Source organism: Hyaena hyaena, unplaced genomic scaffold (assembly GCF_003009895.1).
Source record: "Hyaena hyaena isolate Hyena2069 unplaced genomic scaffold, ASM300989v1 scaffold_267, whole genome shotgun sequence".
NCBI lineage: Eukaryota > Metazoa > Chordata > Mammalia > Carnivora > Hyaenidae > Hyaena > Hyaena hyaena.
This window is the reverse complement of record NW_024080903.1, coordinates 1,530,979-1,557,901: the sequence shown is the minus strand read 5'-3', so window position 1 is coordinate 1,557,901 and position 26,923 is coordinate 1,530,979. Positions and strand designations below refer to the sequence as shown.

The 26,923-nt window shown below is 60.6% G+C and overlaps 1 protein-coding gene across 4 annotated transcripts in view; it reads right to left on the bottom strand.

Moving 5' to 3' along the window:
- NFATC1 (nuclear factor of activated T cells 1) overlaps positions 1 to 26,923 on the bottom strand; it is a 100,902-nt gene that overhangs the window by 29,269 nt on the left and 44,710 nt on the right. For 3 of the 4 annotated variants that reach the window (XM_039245822.1, XM_039245823.1, XM_039245824.1), the window contains 4 exons: positions 17,981 to 18,036; positions 13,481 to 13,613; positions 1,229 to 1,611; positions 922 to 1,117 (listed from right to left, as the gene is read on the bottom strand). In XM_039245822.1, the coding sequence (XP_039101753.1) occupies positions 922 to 1,117; positions 1,229 to 1,611; positions 13,481 to 13,613; positions 17,981 to 18,036 (768 nt within the window). The remainder of the gene's footprint in view (positions 1 to 921; positions 1,118 to 1,228; positions 1,612 to 13,480; positions 13,614 to 17,980; positions 18,037 to 26,923) is intronic. The other variant, XM_039245825.1, reaches the window with a different exon arrangement.

The following is a 26,923-nucleotide window of genomic DNA, read 5'->3' as shown; positions in this document are numbered from 1 at the left end:
CACTGACGGGGCCCAACACCCCACACACAACCCACACAGGGCCTGCGGACCCACTGACGGGGCCCAACACCCCACACACAATGCACGCAGGGCCCGCAGACCCACTGACGGGGTCCGACACACACACAATCCACGCAGGGCCCACAGATGCATGGATTGGACTGGCTGTACTGAGCAGACCACGGGGCTGCTGGGCACGTGACTGAGCCACCAGCAGTCAGGTGACTGAGCACAAGAGGGCTGCTCGCCTCCACTGAGCACAGTGGCACCTCATCCCACAGAAAAGAGAACCTTGCCGAGTGAACATGCTAAGAACAACGGGGTGTCTTCCATTGTCCTTGTATGGGCAGACCTAGCCGGCGGACTATTCTGCCACGTAGCCTGACCGCAGGTGTCCTGAAGGCACTTCCCTTCGGACTCGCCCTGACGTGGCATGCTCGATGGTGAGAGAGCCTGTGCGCTCTTGGGGGCGGGTGTCCCCACACAGTGGGGTGTGAGTCCCGGTGCAGGGCAGCCTGGCTCCTCACTACCCTTCTGCTGGGCACCTGACCGGACCGGCGCGCCATAGGACATTCACCACTTTCGACTGAGCCATTATTTAAACATCCTGCACTCAACCAGCGAGGCTCTTACGAGGCTAGGAAACAAGAAAGCTTGACCTGAAGCCACTTCCGACAGAACTGGTTGCGCTTGGTGCCACCGTGGTCCCGTGGGTCCACGGCCACGGCACCACGGGGACGCCTGGCCAAGGCGACGGAGCAGAGCCACGGGGCAGGTGGCGGGCCGGCCGCAGAGCGCTCCTCGTGCGCAGACGCACACGCTGGGCGCGCTCCCCCGCCCGCCGGCCGCCACGCGCGGCCTCCTCGTGAGCTCGCGGGCGCGGCGCCAGGCTGGGGGTGCGCCTCCGGCCGCGGGACTTACCGTCGTCCAGGTCCAGCTGGTCCAGCTCCTGAGGCTCTCGCTTGACCGTTACGGGGAAGGGAGCCAGACTATGATTACTGTCCTCACGCACCTCGGGCGGCGGCGGGGGCCGGGGGGCTGCAGACTCGCTCCTCGGAGCCTTCGGCAGGCGGGGCTGCTGGCGGCCCATCTCGGATGGGCGGGTGGGGCTGCAGGACTGCAAACAGGTCGGCTCTTGGGTACCGGACGGTGGTGAGGAGGAGGGGCCGTCAGGACAGAGAGCTGGCCGGCGGCCGGGGGGGCAGCTGCTGCTCAGCCGCGCACTCACCTGTGGTTGCAGCAGGGCGGGGGGCGGCTGCTGGGGGGGCCCTGGGTGCACGCCCACGGGCCTCGGCGTCTCCCGAACGGCGAGCACCCCTCCGGCCGGCCGCTGAAGTCCGAGGTGGCCGTGGCCTGGGCTGGCCGTGGCCTTGCCGTAGGCAGCGGAAGAGAGGTCGTGGAGCTCCGGGCCGGCGCTGGGCGGTGGCGACACCATGGTGCTCCTCTGCGGACAGGGCGGGAAGCCAGCCACCAGGCAGGAGCCTGGGTCGGGCGGCACCGCGAGCTGCTGGCTGTAGCTCGGCTGAGGGAGCGGGCTCAGGCCCTGGCCCACGGGCCCACAGCTCAGGGCAGGCTCGAGGTCGTCGGCGGGCTCTGTTTTGATGGTCGGAGCTGCAAGAAGGAAAGCAGGGGAATAAACACGGGCTGCAGATGCTGTGATGGGTGGGGGATGGGGCGGGCCGTGGCCAGGACACTCTCGGAAAACAGACAGCGTCCCGACTGAGTCCCTGTGCGTCTCCGCCTGGTTCTCCCACCCAATTAAGAGGAGGGCGTGAGTCACCGTCTCCAGAAAGCTGCAGCTGGTTCTAATACTGAGAGCGCTGTTTTGCTTGGAATCCCCCCCAGCACTAATGTGCTATAAAAACCCATTTGCAAACTGCAGCAGAAGCTCTGGACCCGAGGGCGGGCGGATTTGTAGCAATCAAAGCGAAAACTTTAACTTGGACGTACAGCCACCTTCCTCCTGCTACTGACGTCCTATCTGATAAATGTCTGCACGTCGGTGAACTCGAACATGCACTGAGGTGGCGTGAAGATGCCTGTAAGCCCTGAGAGAGACGCTCGGCGTCTACATGGTGGGGGAAATACGCCCACCCAGGAGGCCCCTGGAGCAGCCGCTTCGGAGCCATGGGCCGCCCTGGCCACACAGCCGGGGTGCGGCTCTGGGCCATCCTGGCCCCCCCTTGCCGGGAAGGCAAGGCAGACAGCAGCAGAGCAGCCCTCTCGGCCAGGCCTGGGCCAGACGGTGCGAGCAGCTTCAGCTTCTAAAACGGGGTGGGTGTGCTGCGGGCTTTCTCGGGACTTGCCCCGCCCTCCCGCCCCCTTCCTGTCTCTCCCTGTCCACAGAAGTCAGGTCCACTGCGAACCTGGTGCCACAGGGACACCCTCAAGCCCCTCCCGCCTCTTCCTGGGAGGCAGACCCGGGACAGATGCGCGGCGCTGGGGGAACCAGGCGGTGGGCCGACGTGTGGCCCGGGTCTCTGCCTTCACTACAGCACTTCTACGTCCTGAGATCCGCTGGCAGCCGTGGATGACGGGGTGGGGAGCGTCCTACACAGGAGCACCGTATGGCATGGGGGTGACCCGGGACAGGTGTCCCCTCACTCTGCCTCGTCTCCAGTGTGAAGGTGGCGCCCGCGCTGTGACCAGCAGGTTCCTGGTGTCTAATTCCCTTCCGAGTCGCCGAGTGCTGGTGCTCGGCTCCTGGGGCCCTGCACGGGATCGCTCTCTTTTGCTTCTAGATTCTGGGGGCAGGAGGGTAGGACGGAGAACAGCGGAGTGAGGGGGGTCTCCACGCCAGAGACTGTGGGGGTGCTGGGCAGGTGTGTGTCAGCCGCGTGGCGCCCGCAGTGCCCACTACAGGGGCCGGGGCATGCGCACTGCTCTTGCACTCTTTGCTAGTGGTTTCTCTTCAACGGGACCGGGGTGGGGGCAGGGCTCTGGCTGCGGGCGAGCCCCAGCTCAGGCATCCAGGGAACGTCCAGGGCTGCAGAAGGGACCCAGGAAGAGCCAGATGTTGTTCAGGGGGCGTTTTACTGCTGTGCGTCCGTCACACCTGCTCTGGGCCGCTGTCGTGGGTCTCCGGGAGGACCCGGGATGCTCGAGGGCCTGTGGGCGTGTCCGGAAGAGCGGGTCGTGCTCCTCCCGGGGGCCGCGGTGACCTCAGGCTCCTGGCTCTGGAGTCCCGGCGGGCCCCACCCAAGGTGCAGCACGTCCCCAGGCTCTGGCGTCCGTGTGCACATGGGGGAACACCGGCTGTGTCTGGTGGTCCTCAGCGCTCAGGCCCCGGGGACGCCCTCTTAACTTCCAGTCCACCGCTGACTGGAGCTGCCCCACCCCCCACGGGGCCTCCAGCCCGGCAGCCGCCTCCGAGGAGAGCCCAAAGTGGGGGGGACCCCGGGACCCAGGTGGCTGTCCCCATGGCTAACTGAACACAGGGCTGGGACCCTGCTCGTGTTGCTGGGCAGCAGGGGACGCGGCCCGCAGGGTGACAGGTCCCCAGGCAGGACTGCCTGCCTGCTTCTCACACATCGTGAATCCAGAACAGCAGAGGGGAGAGTCAGGCCCGGAGAGGCAGACGGGCCTTCACCTTCTGACGGGGCCCCAGGAGCCCGGGCCAGCGGCAACGTGCCGGCGAATGGAAGGGCGGAGGTTGAATTCCTGAACTAGCTGGGTAACTTTCAAGTTCCTGATCTTCAGAATACGTGCACGTCTGGCAGATTAAATGAAACCCTACGGGAACCCTCTCTTCACTGTGCTGCATTTCCAACCAGGCACGGGGCCCACTCGTCTCTCCCGCGAGGGGTCCCCTGAGGTCTTTAAAAACGCGTACCCCGTCTGCGCCGAGCCTCAGAGCCGTGCAGCCCAGCCAGCTGCCAGGAAAGGCCGGCAGCGCAACTTACCCGCCACGTAGGGACGGGGCTCCGTGCACGGCCAGAAATGGCGACCCCGGGGGCTGCTCAGAGGCCCGGCGGCCACGCCTGGTGGGCAGGGCCAAGCTGGTGTCTGCCGGCTCGTGCGTGCTGTTTATGACCTGTTTAAGGCCTCCCGGTGGCACTGACATTAACTCCCACGTCACTGGGCTCCCCAGGACCTTGTGGAAAAGTTTCCACAGCATGGTCACCGTCTGATGGCGTGGGGGCAGTAGAGAGTTGTGACAGGGCCAACCACACCCCGTCCAGCCCGCCTGGCCCCCATGGGCTCCTCGGAACCACGGTGCTGCCTGTCCCCAGGTGGACGTCCCTCCCTGTGTTTGCAGACACGACCCCGCCGCCCCCCTGACTACAGCCCCGGGACAGGCTCCCTGAGGGAAGAAACTGACATAGTGACCCCCTGTGCTCGACGGCCCCACATGGGCCAGGATGACAGGTCAGGGGAGCTGAGGAGAGACAGACCCCGGGGTTCGGGGCTCAGGAACAGCGGCCCCGACCGCAGGCAAAGGGCAGCAGACGCAGGGGTGGACGCACCCTGGGAACCAGGCCCCAGGGATGCGGGACGGCTCGGGGAACACACGCAGCAGCCGCATGCCCTCCAATCCTGGGGCCCCTGCGGGGGCTCAGGGGCATGAACATCTGGCGTCTAAACCGCATCTCTTGGGTTGGATTTCAAAGCAAACGCGCACCCTTTCTGTGAATCGGAGCAAGAAGATGCCTCCTGTTTCCTATTAGCGAGGGAAGAGGGGCCGAGTCCTGAGCGGGGCCCTGGGCCGTAGAGAGCGCCAGGGGCCGCGGCCACGGCCGAGAGGCTCCTTCCCGACCTGGCCTTGGTGTGACGCAGCGTCTGGTTCCTTCCCGCCGCCCACCTCGCTGGTCTGGGCAGGGGCCGGGGAGACGCGTTCATAGTCCAGGTCACTGCAACAAATGCGTGAGGGATTAACGCTAAATCTCGAAGGCTGCCGCCGTTCACAAGGTCTGTTCCTGTAGGGGGAGGGTGCATCCAGGCTGAGCGGGCGTTCACACCCCAAGTGCAGCGACTCTGTTCTATGGAGGAGACAGCACGGACGTCCCCTGGATCCCCGAAGCTAAGCGCCCTGCCCTCTGTCAAAGGGCAGCTCAGGGGGGCTTTGTCCCCAAATAGGAACTCCGGGCCCCACCAGCCAGGCTGCAGTGCCTTCTCTCCTGGGCCGCGCACGCCTCTCCGTGAGGACCCCAGTCCACCCACAAGCCGTGCAATGGCCACCTGTGGGCTAAAGACCATTTCAGAATATCCTGGCCTGGCTGGAAAAAACTCCGCATCTGGCCAATGGGCGCGACCCACACACAGCTTCCTGTTCCCGTGGGTAGAGTCGAGCCCCACCTCAGAGCCCCAGGTGAGGTCAGGTGGGGCTCGGGGCAGCCCCAGCCACCTCCCTGAATCGCTCCAACCAGATCTCCTGCCCCTTGTCAGGTTTGGTGGCCTTGGGATGTCCAAGCACGGGCCTCATGATCCACACGTGGTCCACACATGGTCCACACGTGAGCTGTGCTGCTGTGTCTCACATGGGGCACAGAGAAGTGAGTATCCACCTTGCTCTGCAGGGCAGGACCCAGGGTGGGCACCCCAGCCCACCGCACCTACACACCCCTTGGCGGGCACACACCCAGCCTGGCTCATGGTCCCCCCAAGAAACATGCCTTTGGGTCAGCTGCTGCCTCTCGCCTGGGGATTCCACGCAGGTGGCAAATGGCCACCACAGACAATTTCAGCAGGTGAGCAGGGCGGAAGCAGCCCCAGGCCTACAGCAGAGCCCAGGAGGGGGTTGGGGCTTTGGCTCCCAAGCAGGCCCTGACGCCCAGGGCCCCTCCTGGAAGAAGACGGCAGTGGCGGGGCTGGCCCCCACAGCTGGCCTGGAGCCATGTGACGGGATTCCACCAGGGAACGCTCAAAGGGTCCCGAGCCTGTGAGTCAGCACGGAAGCATGTGGTGGTCCCCCCCCAGCCGACAGGGGGACACGGTCCGCTCGGATGCCAGGCCGCCCCTTCCAAGTCCTGCCCGTGTCCTGCCCGTGATCAGACACGCCCTGTCCTCTTGCTGAAAGGCAAAGTTGAGCAATTCAATTTCGAGACGCTGTGTGGGCCAGCCCTCCCGCCCAGGTTTGTGGGGCTGGGCCCCCGAGCGCCAGCACCTCATGCCCCCAGAGGTCTTCTTCAGAAAACAACGGCACTCAGAAAACACAGAACGCCACACCGTTCTTTGAGTCCTGGGCCCCCAGATATCGGTGATCTCGTGACCCCAACACCTGACCCAGTGCCCAAATTCCAGTTAACAAAACAGGACGCAAGCTTGGAAATGCTCTCGAGCCCCAGAGCTGCGTGAGCAGAAAGATACCCACACTTCGGGGAGCGTGCGGCCTCCCACACACGCGGCGGGGGGGCCTAGTGCTGCAGTGACCCACAGGCTGCATGTCACTGGCTAACTGCGTACCTCTCGCGGGCCTGCTTCCTCTGCCCAAGGACAGAGTCCCATCTACCCAGCAGACGGCAATGGACCCACATGGGCAGTCCACGTGCAGGGGCTACTGTGTGCCCCCCCTCCCCATTGGCAAACCCCTGCCTCTGCCTCTGCGGGGCTCAGGAATCAGAGCCATGCTCTTTGGCCTTCAGTAGGCCAGAGACACTGCCATGAAACAAACTGTGTCCTCCAAACCCATGGGTTGAAGGCCTAACCCCCTCCATGGCTGGGGTTTGGAGACAGGGCTTTAGGGGGTAGTTATGGCTGAATGAGGTCTGGGGGGCCCTGATCCTGCAGCGAAGAGAGACCTTCCTCTGCCACTGGGGGACACGGTGAGAAGGTGGCAATCGCGAGTGGCCCTCCCAGATGTGAGCCGCGGGCCCTTGCCCCAAGTCGCAGCCCCCACAGGCCCTTCATCTGCAGCAGCTCCTGCCCAGATACCCCGGATGCTGAAGCTGCCACGCACAGCGGTGAGCTGCCCCGTCACCCGCTCTCCCTGCACGTGCCCGTTGTGTCGGCCTGGTCACTTCCCCAGGTACCCTGTGCAGTCCTGGACAAAAAGAGTTTTGTTCTAAGCTCTAGAGAACAAAGATCAGATTGTTTTCTGTTTGCTGCACGACATCAAAGCCCCAGCTTTACTGTCAGTGTAAACACCCACGACGATAACTTCAGGGCACAACTTCTAACAACGAGAAAGGCAAAGTAGGAACAGGGGCCACGCGAAGGGCCAGCCCCCGAGGGCCAGGACGCGTCACCTCTCCACACCCGGAGCCCAGACCGAATGGGGGCTGCTCAGGGCGGGGGGGCCGATGGTCCAGTCGGTGCACACGCAGCGGGCCATGTGGTGAAGGACAGGGAGCTCATTCCCACTCAGGACTCCGTCCTGTCTTTTCTGCACAGCTTAACCAGCATCTATGCCAAACACCCCAGATTTCCAGCAAGGTAGGGCTCTCTGAGCCCACGGGGGCGGGCACACTCGGTGGAGCCGGCCAGCAATGGCATCCCAACCAGGCAGCGTCACACCAGGCCGAGAGGCAGGGGCCGAACCCCGTGTGCGGCCCCACCCCCCTCTCCTCGGGGTCCTACCCGTGTGGAGCTGTGACCCGAGTGTGCAGACTGCGGATCAGTCACAGTGGCTCACACGGGCCCTGAGACACATCGAGCATTTTAATCCGGAACGTGAGACGCACAGTCCTGCGGTGTGCCCCCAGCGGCTGCGCCCACGGCCGGGATTCTCGGCAGAGCCCAGGGACCACCCTCCTCACAGCTGGCGGAACCAGGCTCCCAGGGCACAGGACGCCCATCCACAGCACATGGTCCTTCTGTGTTTGTGGCCCATGGCCCCTCCCCACGTGGTCCCTGCCCGCGGCACGTGAGGGAGACTTGGGCACAGCTGCCCCCACTCCCCGGCTCCCAGCACCCTCCGCAGAGTGAGTGCTCACTCACACGGGTTCATACCAGGCACCCCATCCCACAGTCCACCCCTCCATCTACTGAAAATTCAAATCCTCTCCCTGTGGCCAAGATGCCAGGGCCCGTGTGCCGTGTGACCCGGTGGTCGGGGCATCTGACTGTGGGACGCCCGGCAGCCTGGGAGGGAAATGCTTCTCCCCTGCACGAGCCCTGCCTCTGACACCAGGGCCGCTCACCACCGAACCGACACCCAGCAGCAGGGCCAGCAACACGCGCACCGGCACTTAAAGAAGCGGCATCCGGAAGTGACGCAGGAAACTGAGTCCTGCCACAAGAGGAGGAATCCGGCCTTCCTGAGCCTGGAGGATGGCTCCCAACCCCCTCTCCGGCCTCTCCCGGACTGCTGGGGACAGTCCCTGCCCAGGACACTCAGGGCCTGGCTCCCGTGGGCAAGACCCAGCCACACTGGACAGCCAGCTCCCTCACCTCTACACATCAAGCTGAAGACGTGGGAAGAGAAATTAGAACATTGGTCCCTCAATCTCTGGCTGGAATGGCAGGAGAGCCCGTAAAAATGGGGACCTCGTAAAATCAGCCTCAGGCAGGTCGTGAGGCTCTGACAAGAAGGAACATCAGTGTCCTGCACAATAGTGCTCAGAGCTGTGCGCCAGCCCCACTACCAGCATGCTCGCTCAGTGGTGTGGCTATCACACAGCTCGGCTGACTCGGGAAGAATGTTCCAGAATGTCCACTGACTACAGTGGGCCTGCAGCTGGGCGTCCTGGAGTCATGGGACGGGCATCACTGCTCTGCCGTTAGAAGGAAGTCCAGGGTGAGCGGGAGTCCCCAGAATGGACACCCCCTCGGTCACCTGGGCCAACCGGACCCTCACGCCCACGATCAGAAACGTGGCAGCCTGCTCTATTTGAACCCCACAGGTCTTCCGTGACACGGCACAGGGGCTCGGGCGAGGTCTTGGCCTGGCGGACCCCGCTGTGGACGGCGCCTGACTGCCTGGGTGGGCTCCTGCCCGGCTCCTGCAGCTGGGGTGGGAACACTCCCCCGGCAGGGCCTGGGGTCCAGGACCACGTGTTCGTGCCCGCAGCCCCCTTCAGGAGCACTACGGGCCACACGACGCCTAAAAAACTTGGCCTCTGTGAAGCCTGCGTGGACCAAGCTCATTTGCTCATTACCCACAGAACAAGGGGATGTGGGGAGCAGGTTCTCAGGCAAGGCCCGGCCCAGAGGAGCCTGCCAGGGGGTGTCCTCCAACCCCCAGCCCCAGCCACGTGCAACAAGGCCCCAGGGCATGAGGGGCTCCGAAGCTTCTCCCTGCTATCTCACTACTAAGCATCTGCAAGATCTAGGGAGACGGTTACTTTGGGATTAAACTTTGGAATCCCTGACTTGGAAAGGCAACGAGGCCCAGAGCTCGCTGTGAAGACAAGGCCACCGGGCTGATGGGCAGACTGGAGGCCGCAGTCGGTGGCTCCCTCTACAGACCAGGCCGCCCCCGGAGAGCTGGATCTGCACGAGTCAACAGAAGCGAGGCCGCTCACGGCCGCTCTTCGCGTTGGCAGCCTCGGCTCCGGGGACTCCTGTTTCTGGACTACGTGATGCAAACAGCAAACAGAATCCACCCCTCCTTGCACCTCTCGGGGCATAAGCGTAGCCTCCATCCACTCCCTGTCTCGTGTGGGCTCCCGACTGCTGTAACCGCGAGGTCTCCCTGGAGCAGCCACCGGGGGCGGGGAGCCCCAGCGCCCCTGCCCTCCCTCCTCCGGCTGCTCACGTCGGGCCCACGGAGCCCCGGCCCCACCACTGGCTCCGGGCTCCCCCACGGTCCCGAGAGGGCTCTGTCAGAGGTGCTGCCCCCCGCTGAGCGGACTCCAGCTGTGACCTGCTGCCTTCGGTGAGGACAAGCAGGGCCCAGGGCAGGGAGTTCTGGCCGCCTGGGACCTCCACCAAACATGTGTCCCCAAAGCCACCCCCGCTGGTCCCGGTGAAGCTCCAGGACCCTCACCTGCTCAGCCGTCAGCAACAGCGAGCAGGGGTCACAGGCACCTCCTGGGAAACAGACTAAGAACATCTGAGTCACAAAGACGCACTCTCCGAGACACAATAACTTGTCACGGTTTATTTTCTCACGTTAAAGACAAACTGACTTTGGTATGTAAGTTTGAGGCCATCACCTGAAATTCTTTTTCTTACTGCCTGAGCGGCTGCCCCCACCCTGCCTGTCCCGGGCACGGGTGGCACAGAGCCACCCCTGACGTGACGCTCCTCTTCCCCTCACTCAGGAGATGCTGCCCACGGGTCCGGTCCTTCTCCACACTTAATGCGAGCTGGCAGCTGGGGCGACGTGGGAAGTGCACCAGCTCCAGGCAGAGTCTGCCCCAGGGTGACTGGCCACAAACATCGGCACAAGAGAGACGAGAAAACCTCTCTGGCTCTGTGTGCTCTGCGGTGTCTTCCAGAATCGCACAGATGTTCTCAGTGCTGCCTTCAGGTGCTGCCCCCGGGCGCCGGGCGGTGGGTGCGCACTCCGTCCCCCGTCACACCTGCGGCCACCCCCCAAACAGGGGCCCGGGGCCCCATCGAGGACCAGCTGGCCCCACGTGCGGTGCCTCATGGCCCTCTTCCAGGCTGGCTGCTGGCAATGACCCTGAAACCGGAGGCTGGGGTGTGGTGTGGGTGGAGGGCGAGGGCGTCATCCCGGGGAGCCGCGGTCGGCTGGCCTCCTGTCCAGCTGTCACAAGGTCACGGGTGAGCTGAGACCAGCAGTGGGGAAGGTGACCAGAGGGGAAGCCAGGGGTGTTCCCCACGAGCCCCCAGTAATAAATGCTCTGAGCCCTCACTTCCGACACCTGCACCCCCAAGGGCCACGCGGGGGCAGCGAGCATCCTGGCCTCTCTGCACGAGGGCGGCCTCCGGGGGCACCGCCCCTTGGGGGCACATGTCTGAGAGCCCCCAGTGGGTCTCCCACTGTAAGCAGAGCTAGTGCCACACCGTCATCTGTGCCCGCAGCTAATTTGGACAGAAAGTCTAAAAATGGCACTTGATTTTACATATCTGAACGTGAAAATAAGCTTTATGGGTAGGGTTTAGAAGGATTTACTTCCAAAGCCTTGCACGTTTCAACAGCACGTTTAATAACCTTGGAAAGAACTGCCGTCGGATGAGCAGAAGCCAGGGCCCCTCGTGTGCTGGCCCTGACGGGAGCCACCAAACATGTTGACGGCCTCTGCCTAGCGGGGCACGCCTTGTCCCCTACGAAGATTTCGTCTTTGGCACAGCAGGTGTCTCTGGGTTCAGGGTGGACAGTCGCTGTCAGTTAGGCGGGATGCCCAGGCGAGCGGAACAGGGTGGGGGCACCATCTAGGTGCCGATCGCAGGTCTACGCGCCGGCCCATGGCTGGCAGAGCCTGGGGAGTGCTTGCAGGAAGAACACCAAACCGAGAACCAAACACATGAGTTCTAGTTTATTTTTCGTCCACTTATTTATTCTTAAAGCCACATGAGGGTCGACTTGTGATTCAGCCATAAAGTTGGGTACTGGCCGACCTTCCTGCTCCAAGGAGCTTACAGTCTGGTGGCACGTGGCCTGGTCCCAACCCCGCAGGGCAGACACCTGCCGCCCCAGGAAGCCAGAGCAGGGCCTGGTGCTACCAGGGGCCGGCAGCGAGGATGCCTCAGGCTCAGAGGGGCCGGAAGCAAATTTCAAGGAGAGAAGTGTGGACGAACACCGAGGCCTGGTAGAGGCAGACAAGCCACCAGAATGGCAGGTACGTATGGCCCACGGTCACTGGCCACTGCTCTGGGGGAAGGACCATGTCTGGGATGGAGCATCAACCAAAGAGAGAAGGTCCAAGTGGAGTCTAGTTTAGAGCACGGGTGTGAGGTGCCCGGCATAGGACAGCATGGCAATGGAGTGCCTGGGCGGATGGAGACGAGACCGACGGGGACGATGGAGAGGGCGGTGACGGGGTCCCGGGGACGATGGAGAGGGCGGGGACGGGGCGGTGGGCTCTGGGACGTACAGAGAAGGTGGAGACGGGGTGCTGGGATGCCAGGGCGGGTGGAGAAGGGGCGCCGGGGCACTGGGGTGGGGCGCAGCCATGGCCCAGGAGACGAGGCTGCAGGGCAGGAGACATGGCACCCCATTATCTTAGTACCATGTGTAGGCCACAGGCAGAGGCCCCTCGGCCCCTGACACTGCTCGGTGCTCTGTGAACTCGGAGTAGGGACTGTAAGAAACACCAACGATAGAGATTTTCTAAACTGCTTTAAAAAGCAATTTTTCTCAGAAGGCCTGGTCTTCTTTAAAACATTCAATTTTTGGTCAACCATGCTTGAAGTTTAATTAGGATACAATCATTACATTTTCAGGAAATGACTAAATATTTTCTTTTGTAGGATATATTGCACCTTATTCCAAGAAGAGACAGCATTCACCAAGTTGCAGGAAGCAGACCACATGACCCAGGAGGGGTCACGGGCATGAGCATGGACCGCCTGGGCGTGAGCGGCTCGCGGCACCCTCCTTTCCCGCAGTCCTATTTTGTGTGCGCTCTCATGACATGGTAATTTTACAAGATCGTACTACTCAAATCCTGAAAAGCATGGCTAACATCTGCCCCAAAAGCAGTTAATTCTATCGGTTCAACATAACACAGATATTCTAGGACTTTCTATCATCTACTCTATTACATGTTACAGTTAGAGAAAACAAAAACCTTCAGAGAATCTTGACTTCCCAAACATAACAACATGGCTGGTTTTTCAACAGTCTTTAGTGTATAACTTCCCTCTTAAATTACATAAATCTCCTAAGCTTTCAGAACAGAAGCTACTGTACGAGAAGACTGTTGGCATTGCTAACCTTGCACAAAACACAATGAAGTCCAGGATGACCGCGGCTGGGCCACACAGAGCACCCGGCAATGCTCCTGGGACAGCATTCAGGAGGAGAAACAAACACTGGTATATTTTTTAAGGAAACGTCTCAGAAAGCTGAAAAGATAAACTGGTTTTTCTAAGGCCTAAGACTTACAGATCCTTAAAATCTGTAAATGGACAATCTCAACAAGGGTAGTTTTTGGTTGAGTAACAGGTACTTGGGCCTGAAAGCCTCACGGTCCCAGGGAGATGTAATTATTCGACCACAGATGTGATGTGGAGGCACCAGCACAAGCACAGAAATCGTTAATGTTAGTTAATGGCCGCCTCAGGCACCAGCCTATAGGCTCAATACCCCGGGTGTGTTTCTAAAGGCACCTGCAAAATAATTATAACTATTTGCTTTTCCACCTTAAACATCTATGGAACTTGCACACCTAGGCCACCTCGGCTTTTGGGAGTAGAAGGGCTGTTCTCTATTTGCAAGCGGCCAACAAAATGGTCAGTAATTATCCCAACATGCGGCCCCCTACCCACAGCAGAAATAAAGGAAAATCCACTGAAAGCTTCACTTCTTTTTTTTCTTTAGGACTCGAGGACGCATTCCTGCCACCAGGACGACAGCACAGCCTCCGCGTGCACCACCTCACCCCGACAGCATCCCGGCATTTACGCGTCTTTTAGAAAAAGCACCCCACTGGCTCATTCTCAGGGCTTAAGGTCAGAAAGAGCGCGTTACCGTTGGCAGGAAGGTAGGTGAAGTGCTGGCACTGGCTCCTCTTTCTCTTCCCGTTGCACACGTAGAAACTCACTTGGACGGGGCTCGTTATCCTCTGGTTGCGAAACGGCGGTATCTCCACGACCAACGAATTCTGGCGAGCAAATGGCAGAGGAGGGAGACGGTGAGCATCTCACAAACACGGAGCACCTGCACTGAGCCTCTCGCGGGCGCCACGGTGGGCAGCTCCTGACTGGGATGCACAGAAGCTGCCGCGGAGAGATCACCCGGGGCACGGGCACGTGTGTGCGGATTGAACCTACCATCACACACCCGTGGCCTGTCCAGAGTGTGTGGGGGGAGGCGGGCTGGGGGCTTCAGCTACGACCCACCGACTCGGCCCCAGAGAGAAGCGGCTGGTGCTAACCTGAGAGAACAGCCACACGGCAGGCGTGGGGGTGGGGGAGTCTTCAGGAGAGCCAGATGCATCTGCCTGCCCCAACCAAGGGGTCAGTGGCCTTTGGAAACTAGAAAAAAGTTCCGCATTTGGCCCATGGATAGAGCTGTGAGTACCTGGTCGGTAATGCCGTGAAGACCTGGGAGAGGTGCCTCCTGGAGACCTGTGTCTGGGGTCAGGTTCTCCAACGACAGCCTGAAGCCCATCATGGCTGCCAGACTCCCTCAAATGGGAGATGGTGAGCTTGACGCTAGCAGGCTGGGGCGGGGGGTGGGGGGTGCGGTACGGACAGTTAGAAAGAAAGCACAGATTGGGGCACCTGGGTGGCTCAGTTGGTTAAGCGTCCGACTTCGGCTCAGGTCATGATCTCATGGTTCATGGGTTCGAGCCCCGCGTCGGGCTCTGTGCTGACAGCTCAGAGCCTGGAGCTGCTTCAGATTCTGTGTCTCCCTCTCTCTCTGACCCTCCCCCGCTCATGCTGTCTCTCTCTCTCTCAGAAACAAACAAAACATTAAAAAAAAAAGAAAAGCACAGATCGGGACGGAGGCTATGGTGGGCACTGGTACCTTCCCATGGTTAAAAACACGAATCGACAACATTTTCACAAAAATTATGCTCCTTCAAGTACAGGTGCATAACAAGTGACATGAGGTGGCACAGCACTGTGGGAGGCGCCAGGGCGCCCGAGCCCCAGACAACAGCGTGCGCAGGTGAGCCAAAGTGCCCGGCGTCCTCACAGGCACCCATGCTGTACTTGACTTTACCGGAAGGACAGGATCTCACACACATAATGTTTCTTCATTTTCAGTCAAATGATTTAACAAGCAGAGAAAACGGATAAGAAAAATCCACCGTGTCAGGCTCTTGTTAAAGAAACCGTAGCTTGTTACCTAGCTTAATAGCACAACTGATTGAATCAGGTTAGTAATGGAATTTAAGAATGTTAACACAGGAAACTGAAGAGAACTTCGGGCCCAACCTGTTCCTGCTACAGATAAAGAAACCGAGGCACAGAAGCCTGCCGCCAAGGGCGGCTCTGGGCCCCTCCCCTGGCACCACGCCCGCCCCAGGCAGCGTGGTTTTATGGCTTAATGACTGCATCCCGTCTGGAAGCAGCAGGAAGCAGCCTGCGTACGGGGCCTCCTTTACAGACGTGACCCTGAGCACGTGTGGCCGGTGCTGCGGAGGACGGGTGACACGCGGGTGGCTGCGTGTTAGCTTCGTCTTTGCCGGGAGGTGGCTCGGGTGGCGGTGGAGCCCGTGGTCGGGAGGCAGCCCAGGTGCACGGGTCTGGGTTCCCACCAGGCCGCCGGCATACAGCTGGCGCTCACCAAGGGCAAGCCACCGCAGAGCAAACAGTGGAGTCTAATGTCTACAAAAGTGAAGACACAGCAAGGTGTCACTCACACTGAGGTGACAACTATGGCGAGGTGTCAGCGGGAGTGTCCGCGACAGGTCACTTGGGGCAGGGCGGCCCTCGGCACGCTGGGCTTTGCAGTTTGGTTTTTACAATCCTGGTGACCGGGGGCCGCGTTCTGATGTGGGCACAGGCTGATGCACTTCCCCTCTCTGAACAGACGGGACATGCAAAGCCACGTCCTCCCGGGAACATGTGAAGGAGATGCAGCCACAGGACACGTGTCACCACGGAAATAGCAGGGGTTACAGGTGGCACTTGGGACCCCCAGAACTCACTTTAAGAACCCCACTGAGTGGCTCCTGCTGGTGTACAAACTGCATGCAGCAGCATCCTGCTTCGTGCAGAAGGTTCACATGGTATGAGGCACACGATACGTGTGTGTGATCCATGTGCACAGGTACGTGCACCAGAAGCCTGGGGTGAAATTACACGATCTGCTAGTTTTCTTCCTTATACTCTGTTATATTTTCCGGATTTCCACAATGAACAAATACCCCTTTATAATTAAGAATAATATATAAAAATAAAACTCAGTTAAGAGACAAAGATGAAATTGTAAAGTACATCAGGATTCACACGTGCTATCACGTTCTTTTTTTTTTTTTTAATTTTTTTAAATGTTTTGTTTATTTCTGAGAGAGACAGCGTGAGCAGGGGAGGCTCAGAGAGAGAAGGGAGATACAGAATCCTAAACAGGCTCCAGGCTCTGAGCTGTCAGCACAGAGCCCGACGTAGGGCTCGAACCCACGAACTGTGAGATCACGACCTGAGCCGAAGTTGGACGCTTAACCGACTGAGCCACCAAGGCGCCCCTATCATGTTCCTTTTAAAACACACCACTGTTACCTGCTAAGCTTCCTTTAAAAATTGTGTACACAAAGAAGCCCAGTGACAAAACCCTCCCTCAGACTTGGCAGGAAGGATTCCGAGAGAAAAAGCTGCAGGATTCCTACGGGCGTCTTCTTTCTGCTTGGGGAGGCATCTCAAGAGGCCTGTTGCGCTGGGGTCTGGAAGCCCAGCCGCCCCAAGCCCACGGCACCTGCTCAGAACTCCTCAGGCAGCAAGGAACACCCCGGGGCCAGGAGCCCATGTGTGCGCGCTATGTGTGTGTGCGGGCATGTGGTCCTGAGTGCAGAACAAGGCCCGGACAGCCGGAAGGGGAGCTGTGTCCTGAGCACAAGCTTCCCAGGGACCAGTTAGGGATTTTTCCATCGACACCATTTGGACAGGCTTCCGGTAAATGGATCAGAGCTTTGGGAAAGGCAGCTTAAGTCTCACGAAAAGATGCTTCGTCCTAACAGAGCCAAACAGAGTCCTAACCCGTGAGGACCCAGGGCTGGGCCTGCAGTGCCCGAGCTGCCGTCAAAGAGCCACCTCTGTGACGGCCGGGCATCTCCTTTCATGACTCAGGTCCTACCAGCAGCAGAGATTAAGTACCTAAGAGCTTCAGCAAACCCCTCCACCCAAGGCTCCCCGTCCCCCAGCTCCAAGTGCCCAGGGTCCCAGGGAGCCCAGAGAGCAGCGAGTTCCTGCCCTGAACACGATTTCTGAATTCGTGGACTTCCCTCTTCCTTCCCCTGTCAGAAGAAGGGACACGCGCCTGTGCCTGTGGCCGGGGGTTGAGATCGGAAGAACTCTGAATTTCTTCAGACAATCACCTGCTGGCCACAGTGTTTGTGTCAGCCTGAAGACTGCTGCTGCGCTCTTCTAGGACCACAGAGTGCACATGCACATGTGCACAAGCACGCACACACACACGTACGGTGGTAGATGTCATTCCCGCTATGTCAGCACCACTTGGAACACTCACGTCCTAAACACACCAGTTAGCAGACTGTCTGAGTGGACAGAAACGCAGACCTGGCTACTCGCGGTCGGTAAGAAACGCACTTTAAACATAAAGGTGTGGACGGCTGAAAGGTCTGGGACAGAGCAGATGCACCGCACTGACGCGAGCCGCAGGGAAGCTGCATGACACCAGACAGAAGACCTTCTCCGTCAACAACCACGGGGGCACCTACACGTGCGAACAGAACCGGGGAGGCCGAGGAAGGCAGCGAGGTAGTGTGGGTGCGGTGCGCCGGGCGCCTGAGGCCTTGGCGGTGGCACCAGTGAGACCCGGGCGCCTGCCCTGCGGTCTTCAGCACCCACAGGTGCACCGGCTAATTGGCAAAATGGAATCAGCAGCTGCACGATGAGATCTGCCTTCACGCCTAGCTCACGTTCAGAACAAGAGTCTACCGAGTGACGGGAAACGAGGTCGTGCCAAGGACGCGGCTGCAGCCTCACGCGGCCCGACATGCCCGGGCAGGTGTGACTCCTGCTCGGTGGCCTAGAACAGCCAGGCTCCTGGGGAACGGTGGCACGGGCCCCTGGGGATGACGATGGCCGTAAGGTGGCGAAGGCCCCGCGGTGTGGGGGTGTGCCCATAGTGCCAGCCGCTTGACCGGGGGCAGCTAGCATGCAGGAGGGTCCCCGGCTGCCCTGTGGGGAGTCCCCTCCTACAGGCCACACCACTGTACCGCCCCAAGCTGGTTTGGGTCCCAAGGGCACTGGTGTCAGGAAGCCTTTCACGCGGTTTGCGCGTGTTGTTCTAGGGCCCTGGTATTGCTCGTCGGTCGTCTCAACAGGAAACCCTACTTACCGGCTTGCACAGGCCTCTCTCCATCTTTGCCTCCATCTCCCAGATGTGGTGACCGTCTGGAAAAAGGGCAGAACAAAGCCTGTTACCCGTGTGCCTGGTCGAGCTCACCACCCCAACCCCCTTTCCTTGACCAGGCACACGCGACTCCGGAGACCGCAGCCCTGAGCGCTCACACCAAGCTGGCTGTTAATGCGCAAGAGGAAAAAGTCACGTGTGCGTTGCCACTGGAGAGGTCGCGGTAGGCCCCGACATGGGGGGCGGGGAGCCTGGGGGAGCCCGGAGACCCCTGGCTCTGCGGGAGGGAGCCACACACAGGGAATGCCCCAGAAACCCACCCCTGCCCGCGTCCATGGGCTCGCTGCCCCAGCCCCACGGCAGCCGTGGGAGGGCTTGTAAACACAGGAGACGTGCCAGCGCGTGGCTCTTCGGACCTGGACCCAGGCTGTGTCCGGGCTCTCAGACCCGCCGGCTCCAGCTTGAGGTGCACCAGCGGGAGGCGTAGATCTAGTTACCGCGTGCATTCTGGGAGCAGAGTTACTCTAAGTAACGAGTGGGGGCCCAGGAGCCACAGTCCTGCCTCTGCTCAGAGGAGCTGCCGACTGAGAGAGAGAATCCTTTCTGTGACCGCTTCTCGCCACATCAGGATACAGAAATGCAGAACGTGGTATTTTTAACCTTCCCCCAGTGGCCGTTTGCGTGTTTAAAAGAAAAAGTAGAAAGGCTCCAGATAGGCCTTGAAAGGGCTCAGTGTCCTGTGGGCCTGGAGGGAGGAGGTTGGAGAAGCCCACTGGCAGGAACGTCTGCAGACCGAGTTCCTGGTCTGGAAGCCGCTGGACGGCTGGCCAGCGGGAGGGGCCCGGCTGGGTGGTTACTCTGAATTCACAGCCGTCAGTCTCCGGCGGAGGCCTCCCTCCTCCCACCGACTGTAAAGTCTGTCCCCAAACAATCACAGCCAGACGCAGCTTCTCCTCCTGCCCTGTTTGCAAAGAAGACATATATGTGTGTTACAAATCCGAAATCATAAATAAATTACACAAAATCTCCTTTTTCTGCCTCACTGTGCGGGCGGGCAGGGGTGGAGGGTGGAGACAGAGGGAGGAAATGTGAGTCACATAGAGCCCGGAGCAGTGTCTGCGTGCCAGGACCACACCAGCCTCTCGGGACGCCCCAGGTCCCAGCGCAAATTACCCACCAGATGAACCCACTTGCTGATAAAATGCAGACGAGCAGCCCAAGGGATCGGCATCGACGTCTCCTCCAGGAAAACATAACAGGAAACTAAAAATACACTCGGCCGTTCTTAAAGGCATCAAGCCCCACAAAGCAGCTAATTTTCCGGAGCCCTGTGGGCCCAGGACGCGGGCGCGGAGGCACCTTTGTGAAGCCTGGTCCCTGAGCTGGGCGAGCTGGGGACGCGGCTCCAGGTGCCGAGCTCGGGGATGGGGCAGGCTGGTCAGGGCCAGACCTGCTGGGGCCCCCGGGCAGGGTGCCCACCCACTGCTTGCTCCAGGTAATCGAAATTACTCTTCCTGTAAGCGAGTCCCCTGTGTTCCTGCGCCTCTGAAAACACTTTCAGAAGGAGTCGCAGTCTGGACAGCAGGGGCCACCTGGCCACTGCCCAGTCTCTGCCTGTTGGTGGAAACCACGGCTGGAGTTTCCCTGAGGAATTCTCGAGAGGGTCCCGGCCTCCCGCCAGAGGCGGGCAGGGGGGAAACCTAGGCCCATGAGGGGCCAAGGACATGGTAACAGGGGGCCCGAGCACCCCGTCTGTCCTCGGCCCACCTGTGAGCATCCTGGAGGTCATCCGAATAAGGAAACTGATGGCAGGCTCTGTGGGGCCGGCGGCCTCTCCTGGGCCTGGGGCAGGAGTCCCTTCAGACCAGCTGCCCGGGGCCGGCAAGTCACAGTCCGCAGCGCACGCTGCGTGTCAGCTTTCCTGAACGCCGACCCCGAGAGTCACACACTAACGGACTGCAGGCCCATCGGACACGCCAGTTAGAGTGGCTTCTGGGGACCCTGCGGTGCGGGAGTCAGTTCTTTGGGTCTTTATGTCTGAATTGCAGCCCTTGAGATCAGGCTCTGTCCCTTCAACTAAGGGTCCTAAATGAGCTGCTGCCGCTTGTGTATCCGGACGGCAGCGCCAAGGCCATTCCACGTGGCCGATCATCGTGGCCGGTTCCCACATGCAGGGCACCAGCAGGGCCCTGCTCACCGGTCTCCCCAGGAGCTGGTGGCGAGGGCCCTGCAGTCCAGCCTCTGGGCGTCCTCCTTTGCTGAGCACGGCCTCATTCTCTACGGGATGGGCCGGCTCCCAGCGGGCTCGGCCTTATCAAGAGCTCCGGGGCCTCAGGAGGAAACTGTGCGCAAGCCCAGAAGTAAAAATATTCCAAATCATTAGGGAACTCCCTGCCATGTGAGTCATCGGAAAGGCTTCCCCGCCACACCCGCCTCGAGGCTCCCACAGCGGGGGCTCTTAGTCACACAGCTCCCGTGGCGGCTTAGAGCGGCCGGGGCCACAGGGGGAGGCCCCCCCGGCCTCCTCAGGAGAAGCCACAGCTTTCAGGAGGCATCCTTGAGCCCCCGGCGGGCAGGAGGTGCATGCACGGTGATGGCTTTAGATCAAGTCACAGCATTAGCCGATGGGCAGAATGGAAACAGTGCGGAGCCCCAATCAGAAGGCCCCCTCCGGAGTGGTGGGACCACGTTTCCTCGGGCCCTTGGCCACACGCACGGTCCTCTCTGCACCTGGCTGCTGGCTCTGGGGGTGGGCTGTGCATAGGACAGGAGCAGAGGGGACCAGAGCGTCCTGTCCCTGGGGAAGGAAAGGCAGCGAGGGGGTTGCAAATAGATGGCCCCCTGCACTCTCATGGGGGCCACAGAGGACACGGGCCCTGACCACGCAGCAATTGGGGCTGGCCGGGGTGGGGGGCTCCAGGGTTGTTCTGGTCAGTAGGAGCATCCCCACATAGCTTGTCTTCATCCCCCCAAACCCCCCAAACCCCGCCAGGGCTCACACTCTGGGGCACCCCCTGAACCCCTGAAACTCCACCAGGCCCACACTCTGGGGCACCCCTGAATCCCTGAAACCCTGCCAGGCCCACACTCTGGGGCACCCCCAAAACCCTGCCAGGCCTCACAATCTGAGGCACCCCTGAACCCCCAAAACCCCACAAGGCATCATACTCTGGGGCACCCCCAGAGCTGCCCTAAGCAGACTGCTTCCTGCAGAAGACGCCAGAAAAGGAAATCACCCATTAGCCTTCAGGCTCAGCCTGACAGTTTCTCACGTAGCTGAACGTGGAATTCCTGGGAGCATGCCCTGGGAAGGGGACCCCTGCGTGCCCAGGGTCACTGCAGCACAAGAGCCAAGACACAGGCACAACCCCAGGGTCTGGCCACCGCAGGTGGCTAAGCATGTGGTTCATCCGCAGGACAGGAGGGTACCAGCCTAAAACGGCAAAGTCCTGACACGCGCTCCTGCGTGGACACGCGCGGCTACACATACAGAACCACAGTGTCCAGAGCAGGCTGGCCCAGGGGGTCAGAGGGCAGCTCTGAGGCAGCCAGGCTGGGGAGAACGGGGTTAACAGCTGATGCGTAAAGTCTCTTTGGGGAATTTCTGGAATTAGCTCTGGACACACTAAGAACCACTGAACTTTAAAGGGCTGAGTCATGGCTCTGCGAATTGTATCTCAATAAAGCGGACACAAAACAGAAGTTGTGTGATGGCTGCGTGTGGCATGCCGGAAGGCGGCCTTGAGAGGAAGAAGAGGAAGGCTGGCCCTTCTGTCCAGCTGCGTGCTCGAGACACCTGCCCCTCCCTCACCCCTCCCCTTCCCACCAGGACTGAGGGCCTCGACAGGTGCCTCCAGAGGCCACTCTCCCCGCTGTGGAGGGACCTGTGCCCACTTTCTTGATGTACCCGAGGAGCTGGGTGTCGTTTGGAGCAAGCCTCGGGGAAGGACTGGTCACCGGCCCAGAGAAAACAAGTTTCGGTGACAACCTTCTCACGGTAAAGACGCAAGGTCTCTGATCTGGCTGGGGTAGCTCCGTGGGGGTCTGTGGACGGGTCCCCCAGTGCTGGTCACCGGGCCCCAGGAAGGGCTGGGAAGGCACAGAGGTCACACCCAGCCCCCACAGGCCGCCTTGTCCCTCAGATGAGGGCCCCAGAGACCACTCCGGGACCCGCAGAACAGAGGACTTCCCACCGAGCTGGGCTGAAGCCACGTCTCCCCCATGGGCACCAGGGCGCATCCCGAGACATCAATCAGCAAAGAGAAGCTCTGAGCTGGAAAGGGAGTCTGGGACCCGGCTGCGCTGTGGCACGTGCCACGCTCCCGGCCAACTTTGCTCTCTAGCTGGGCTCCTCCGGAGGCCACTCCAAACATCTCACAGCGGACAACCGCGGGGTGAGCATGCAAGTCCGAGGCCACGGCGGAAGGAGGCAGCCTTGCCGGGGGGCGCTCTGGCCTACCGCTTTCCTTCTGCTCCCTGGACACGTGCGGCTTCCAGAGCCACCAGCCCTGGGAACAGTCACGGGTGGCGCTGTGCAGCGGGTGCTGGTGCCCGCGTGACCCCCTGGGCCTGCAGGGCTGGCACCGCAGAGGCTGCCTGAGCACACTGCCCTGGAGTCAGCTCCCCGGCCTGCTGACATGGGGAGCGAGGTGGCGGTGGCTGTCTGTGTGGATGGATGATGCCCTCCTGCCCCTCCCACGTCCACACCAGGAAAGCGGGAAGGAGACCCTTTTCTTTCTCGCCAAGTCATGAACACCAGGCACGTGAGCTGCACCGCCAGCTGGTGGCATCCATATCTGGGAAATTTCCAGAAATGCTTCAGAACCAGCATGCCAAGATAGTGGGACCAGAAGCCCTGAAGCCACAGCCACGGCACAGGGTTGGGGAGGAGATGTGGCTGCCACCAGAGCAAGTGTAACACGACCCTGCAAGCACTCCCCAGCTGTGAGCACCCGGGGCTCCGTCGGGCGGTCACTGCCACACAGTGCGGCCAGGAGTGGGGATGGCCACACCCCAGGACAACAGAGGGCTACACACACACACACACACACACACACACACACACACACCCCTCGCTCACATCCACAGACATGGACCATATACACGGACTGATACACGCCCTGATACAAATCTGCTCGTTCACACAAGCCCTGACACACACCTGCTCACGCAAGCCCTGGCCTCACACACACACACCTGCTCACTCACATGCCCTGACACAGGTACCCTGCACACAGCACTCCTAAACTGGCCGCTGGAGTGCAGGCCTGTGCTTTGACCAGGTTCATACTTAAAACTACCTATGACTCCCACAACCACCTGTGCTGAGAGGTGAGATTTCCCCTGTGTGCCTGCTGCTCTGGGCTGTGGCCTGAAGCCTCGCCCTTGAACACGAAGTCATCCATGCAGATGGTCTGAGAATTTCTGGGACTGGCAGGGGGGCGGGGGGGCACACGGGAGGCACAGATAAGGAGTGAGCCACGTCACACATGCACACACACACATCTCAGGGAGCCCACGGGCCCACACTTTCTCCTCCAAAGCAACATCTTACAGTAAAGTGGCCGTTTTCCTGCTTCTGGAGCAAACGGGCACATCTCAAACCCATAGGAGAGAACTGTGTTGACCCCGAAGCCCCCTCCCTCCCACAAGCCTTTTAACCTTGAACCTGGAGCCCCCTGAAGGCTCTTCTTCACAATAGCCCCAGGATTAGGGGTGTTCAGGAGCAGGCTGGAGAGGGCCAGTAGGGGCAGCGTGTGGGTGCAGCCGGGGTGGGGCCTAGGGATGCAGGCTCATCGCCTGCCAAGCGCCTTCCTGCTGCTGCTGCCCCTCGGGCCGTCCAGTGCACCCCGTGCACTCAGCAGGCGGCCCTGTGCCCACTCCCCTCCCAGGAGCACATGTGGGTCGTGTGCGGCCTCCCAGGGCTTGGGGCCTCAGGGGGTGTCTGAGCGCCTAATGAAGGGGTTTCCAGGAAAGACCCAGTGTTGACATGGTGCTCACACCAGGGTCCAATGAACTGGCTTCCACGTTTACACTTTGGGGAGCCCGAGGAGTGAGCATGGCAGCAGCTGAGGATGCCGGGTGGGGCCCTGAGACCATGCAGACAGAAGACCGCTGGGGGCCGCCCCCAACCTGCCAGCTCCCGGGGGCCGCACGAGCGACCACAGGCTGCATCCAGTCCACACAACTGCCAAAAAGGGAGGGGTTGTTCTCAAAACCCCCTGACTTTGGGTGAGATTTGCTTTGCAGCAAAGAGGCCAAAGCAGGCTTTGTTCTCAGTTTCCAATAACGCAACGGAGCAGGCAGGTACCCGCACAGAGCCCCGGGGTCACAGACGTGACAACGTTTGGCGGATCCAAACCTGTGACACATCCACCTCTTGTGCCTCAGCCCTGCCTCCAGGAGCAGAGCGAGTTCACGTTCCGTGCGGTGTCCTCACGCCTATGGAACACGAGAGGGTCCCTTGGGCTGATTCAAACATTCACACGTGTGTTCAATACCTGCTCGATCCACACTGTTGAGGGGAGCTCCAGAGATCTTCACCACCAGGATGAGGGCTGGGGTGTCACTTTCTCACTTCCTGCATGGGGACGTCCTCGGTGTCCGCAGGTGAGCCCCTGACGTGGGCATCCCCAGTGTGGGTGTCTGGCACCCGACTCTCGGCCCCACAGGGGTGCGTGTGTTCAGGTTCCATAGTCGGTCAGCAATGCCGCCTCACGTGGAAACCACAGACACTGACCCCAACCCTCAAAAAAAAAGGCTATTCTAACACTTGGGCATTTTGCAAAACACAGTAAAGGGCCCCCTGAAACCACAGGACTGTTCTGGAAAGCACCACCACGTACACGGCCAGAGCTCCGTGCTGTCAAGCTCTTTGTGACACCTCTCGAGGTCCCTGCAGCCCTTCCTCCTGCCTGGGCTGCCCCGAGGGACCCGCCGACACCCACCGGGGGGTGGGGGGCTGGTGCAGCTCCCAGGACGCCTGGCTCCCGTGCGCCAAACGCCGCTCTCACCACGGGCACCAGGAGACCCTCCTCCAATGCCCTCCTCCCGCAGAGGCGCAGTGGCTGTGGCCGGCCTGCCAGGCAGGAACTGCTCCGTGAAACCCTCAGAAAGGTCTGGTCGCTAGTGTGACCACAGGGTGGGGGGGTGGGGGGGAGAAGCGGGCGTCCCGGAGACGCCCTTGTGGCTGGAAGGACGGGCCCGGGTTCAAGACCTCCACAACAAGGTCTCCTCACTCACATTCTGGCCTGGGCACCTCCCAACAAGCGCTTTAGAGACTGAACTTCACAACAGATCAGTGACCTTGCCGGAAGCCTAGAGAACGGATCAGCTTTAGTCTAAGTTGACTTTAGCAGTGTCTCCAAAAAAATCAACCAAGAAAAGCTGAGTTGTGGTCGCAGAGGGCGTGGGGACGTGGTAGGAGGCATGAGGGCCACGTGTGTCTGGAGTCAAAAGCGGAAAGACGTTCTCTCTTCTTTTGAAAATGTGACTTTCATGTACACACATGAACACACAAACCACCTTTTTAAATTCAAACATGCAGCCATCGACGGTGTCCAGACGTGCAAGCACGGCATTTACACACATCGGTGGCGGGTGTGGGCTGCTACCACATCACCACCCACGTCCACGTCTCTCCGGCTGCTGCAGGAGTGGACTAAGGTCCTCATACTGCGGGTGGCCAGCTCCACGTGGCATGTGACGCCCTGGAGTGGACTCCCGTGGCTGATCAGGATAGCCACGTGGAGAGCACCTGACCCGCCGAAGGAGCCACATGGTGCCCACCAGGTGGGGAGCGCCCAGGAGACGTCCCATGGTCATGCCTTGGCGCCAAGGTGAGGACTGGTCGGGAAGGATGGGGAAGAAAGCACGTGGACGTCTCTTTTGTGCAGCAGCTGGCCCAAGTCCCAGCACAGCGCCTGGCGACCCTCCCCCACATGCCCAAGTTCATGTGTCTAAAACTCAAAAAGTTAAAATCATTTCACAATTAGCCTCCTCCAAAGAAAGGTGTCCAGCAATGCAAATCCTTCTCCTTATCATTACGCTTGGTCCTATTTTCTCTGTAATTCACGACATTTTCCAATCACGTGTGTGATTACACAGCCTTTGCAGCCAGTTTTGATGAAGGCACTTAGCCTCCTGCGCAAAATCAAGACCCCATTGTGGACTCTGAGCGCTGCTGTGGTTCCCAGCACCGCTGTGGGTCCCGCGCCCGTGCCCTCCCGGAAACTCTGGGCAGGAGACGTGGGGGAGAAAACAGGCCAGCAGGACAGCCACCTACAGGCGGTGGGGGCAGCATGCCAGGGAGGTCGGGGGGGCGCAGCTCGGCGGGACTGGGCTGCAGAACCACAGCCGCTGGCAGCTTCCGGGAGGGACCAGCCACGCGCACTGTTGCCCCCTTGCTTCACTCTCGTGAGCGCTCAGCAGCCTCTCCTGGGACAGGTTGGGGGTGCACACAGCCCACATCTGCCCCACCACACACCCAAGCTCTTCACCCAAACGTCAGAGAGCAGAGTCTGCAGAGACTGCTGGCCCTGCACCAGCAACAACCCTGGGCCCCGCTCTGCACGTGAAGGTCTACGCCCACCAACCTACACCTGCCAACCCAGCGGTGTACACACACACACACACACACACACACACACACACACACACACCCCACCCCCGCTGGGAGCCCAGGAGGCCATGGCAGCACCTGCTTCTGCATCTCTGCAGCCTGAAGGATTCCACGAGGCGTGGGGAGGCCTCCGGTGCAAATGCCAGTCCCATGGCCACTGCGGCTGTTCTGCATCAGGACACTCACCTCCCAAGGTGATGACTCCCACCTGAGAAGCCCTCATCTACGCAAGGCAGAAAGGGTCCTTCCCAAATGGACCGAGCAGCAGCTGCTCAAAGCCAGGAAGCAGACGTGTGTCCAGTCCGGGC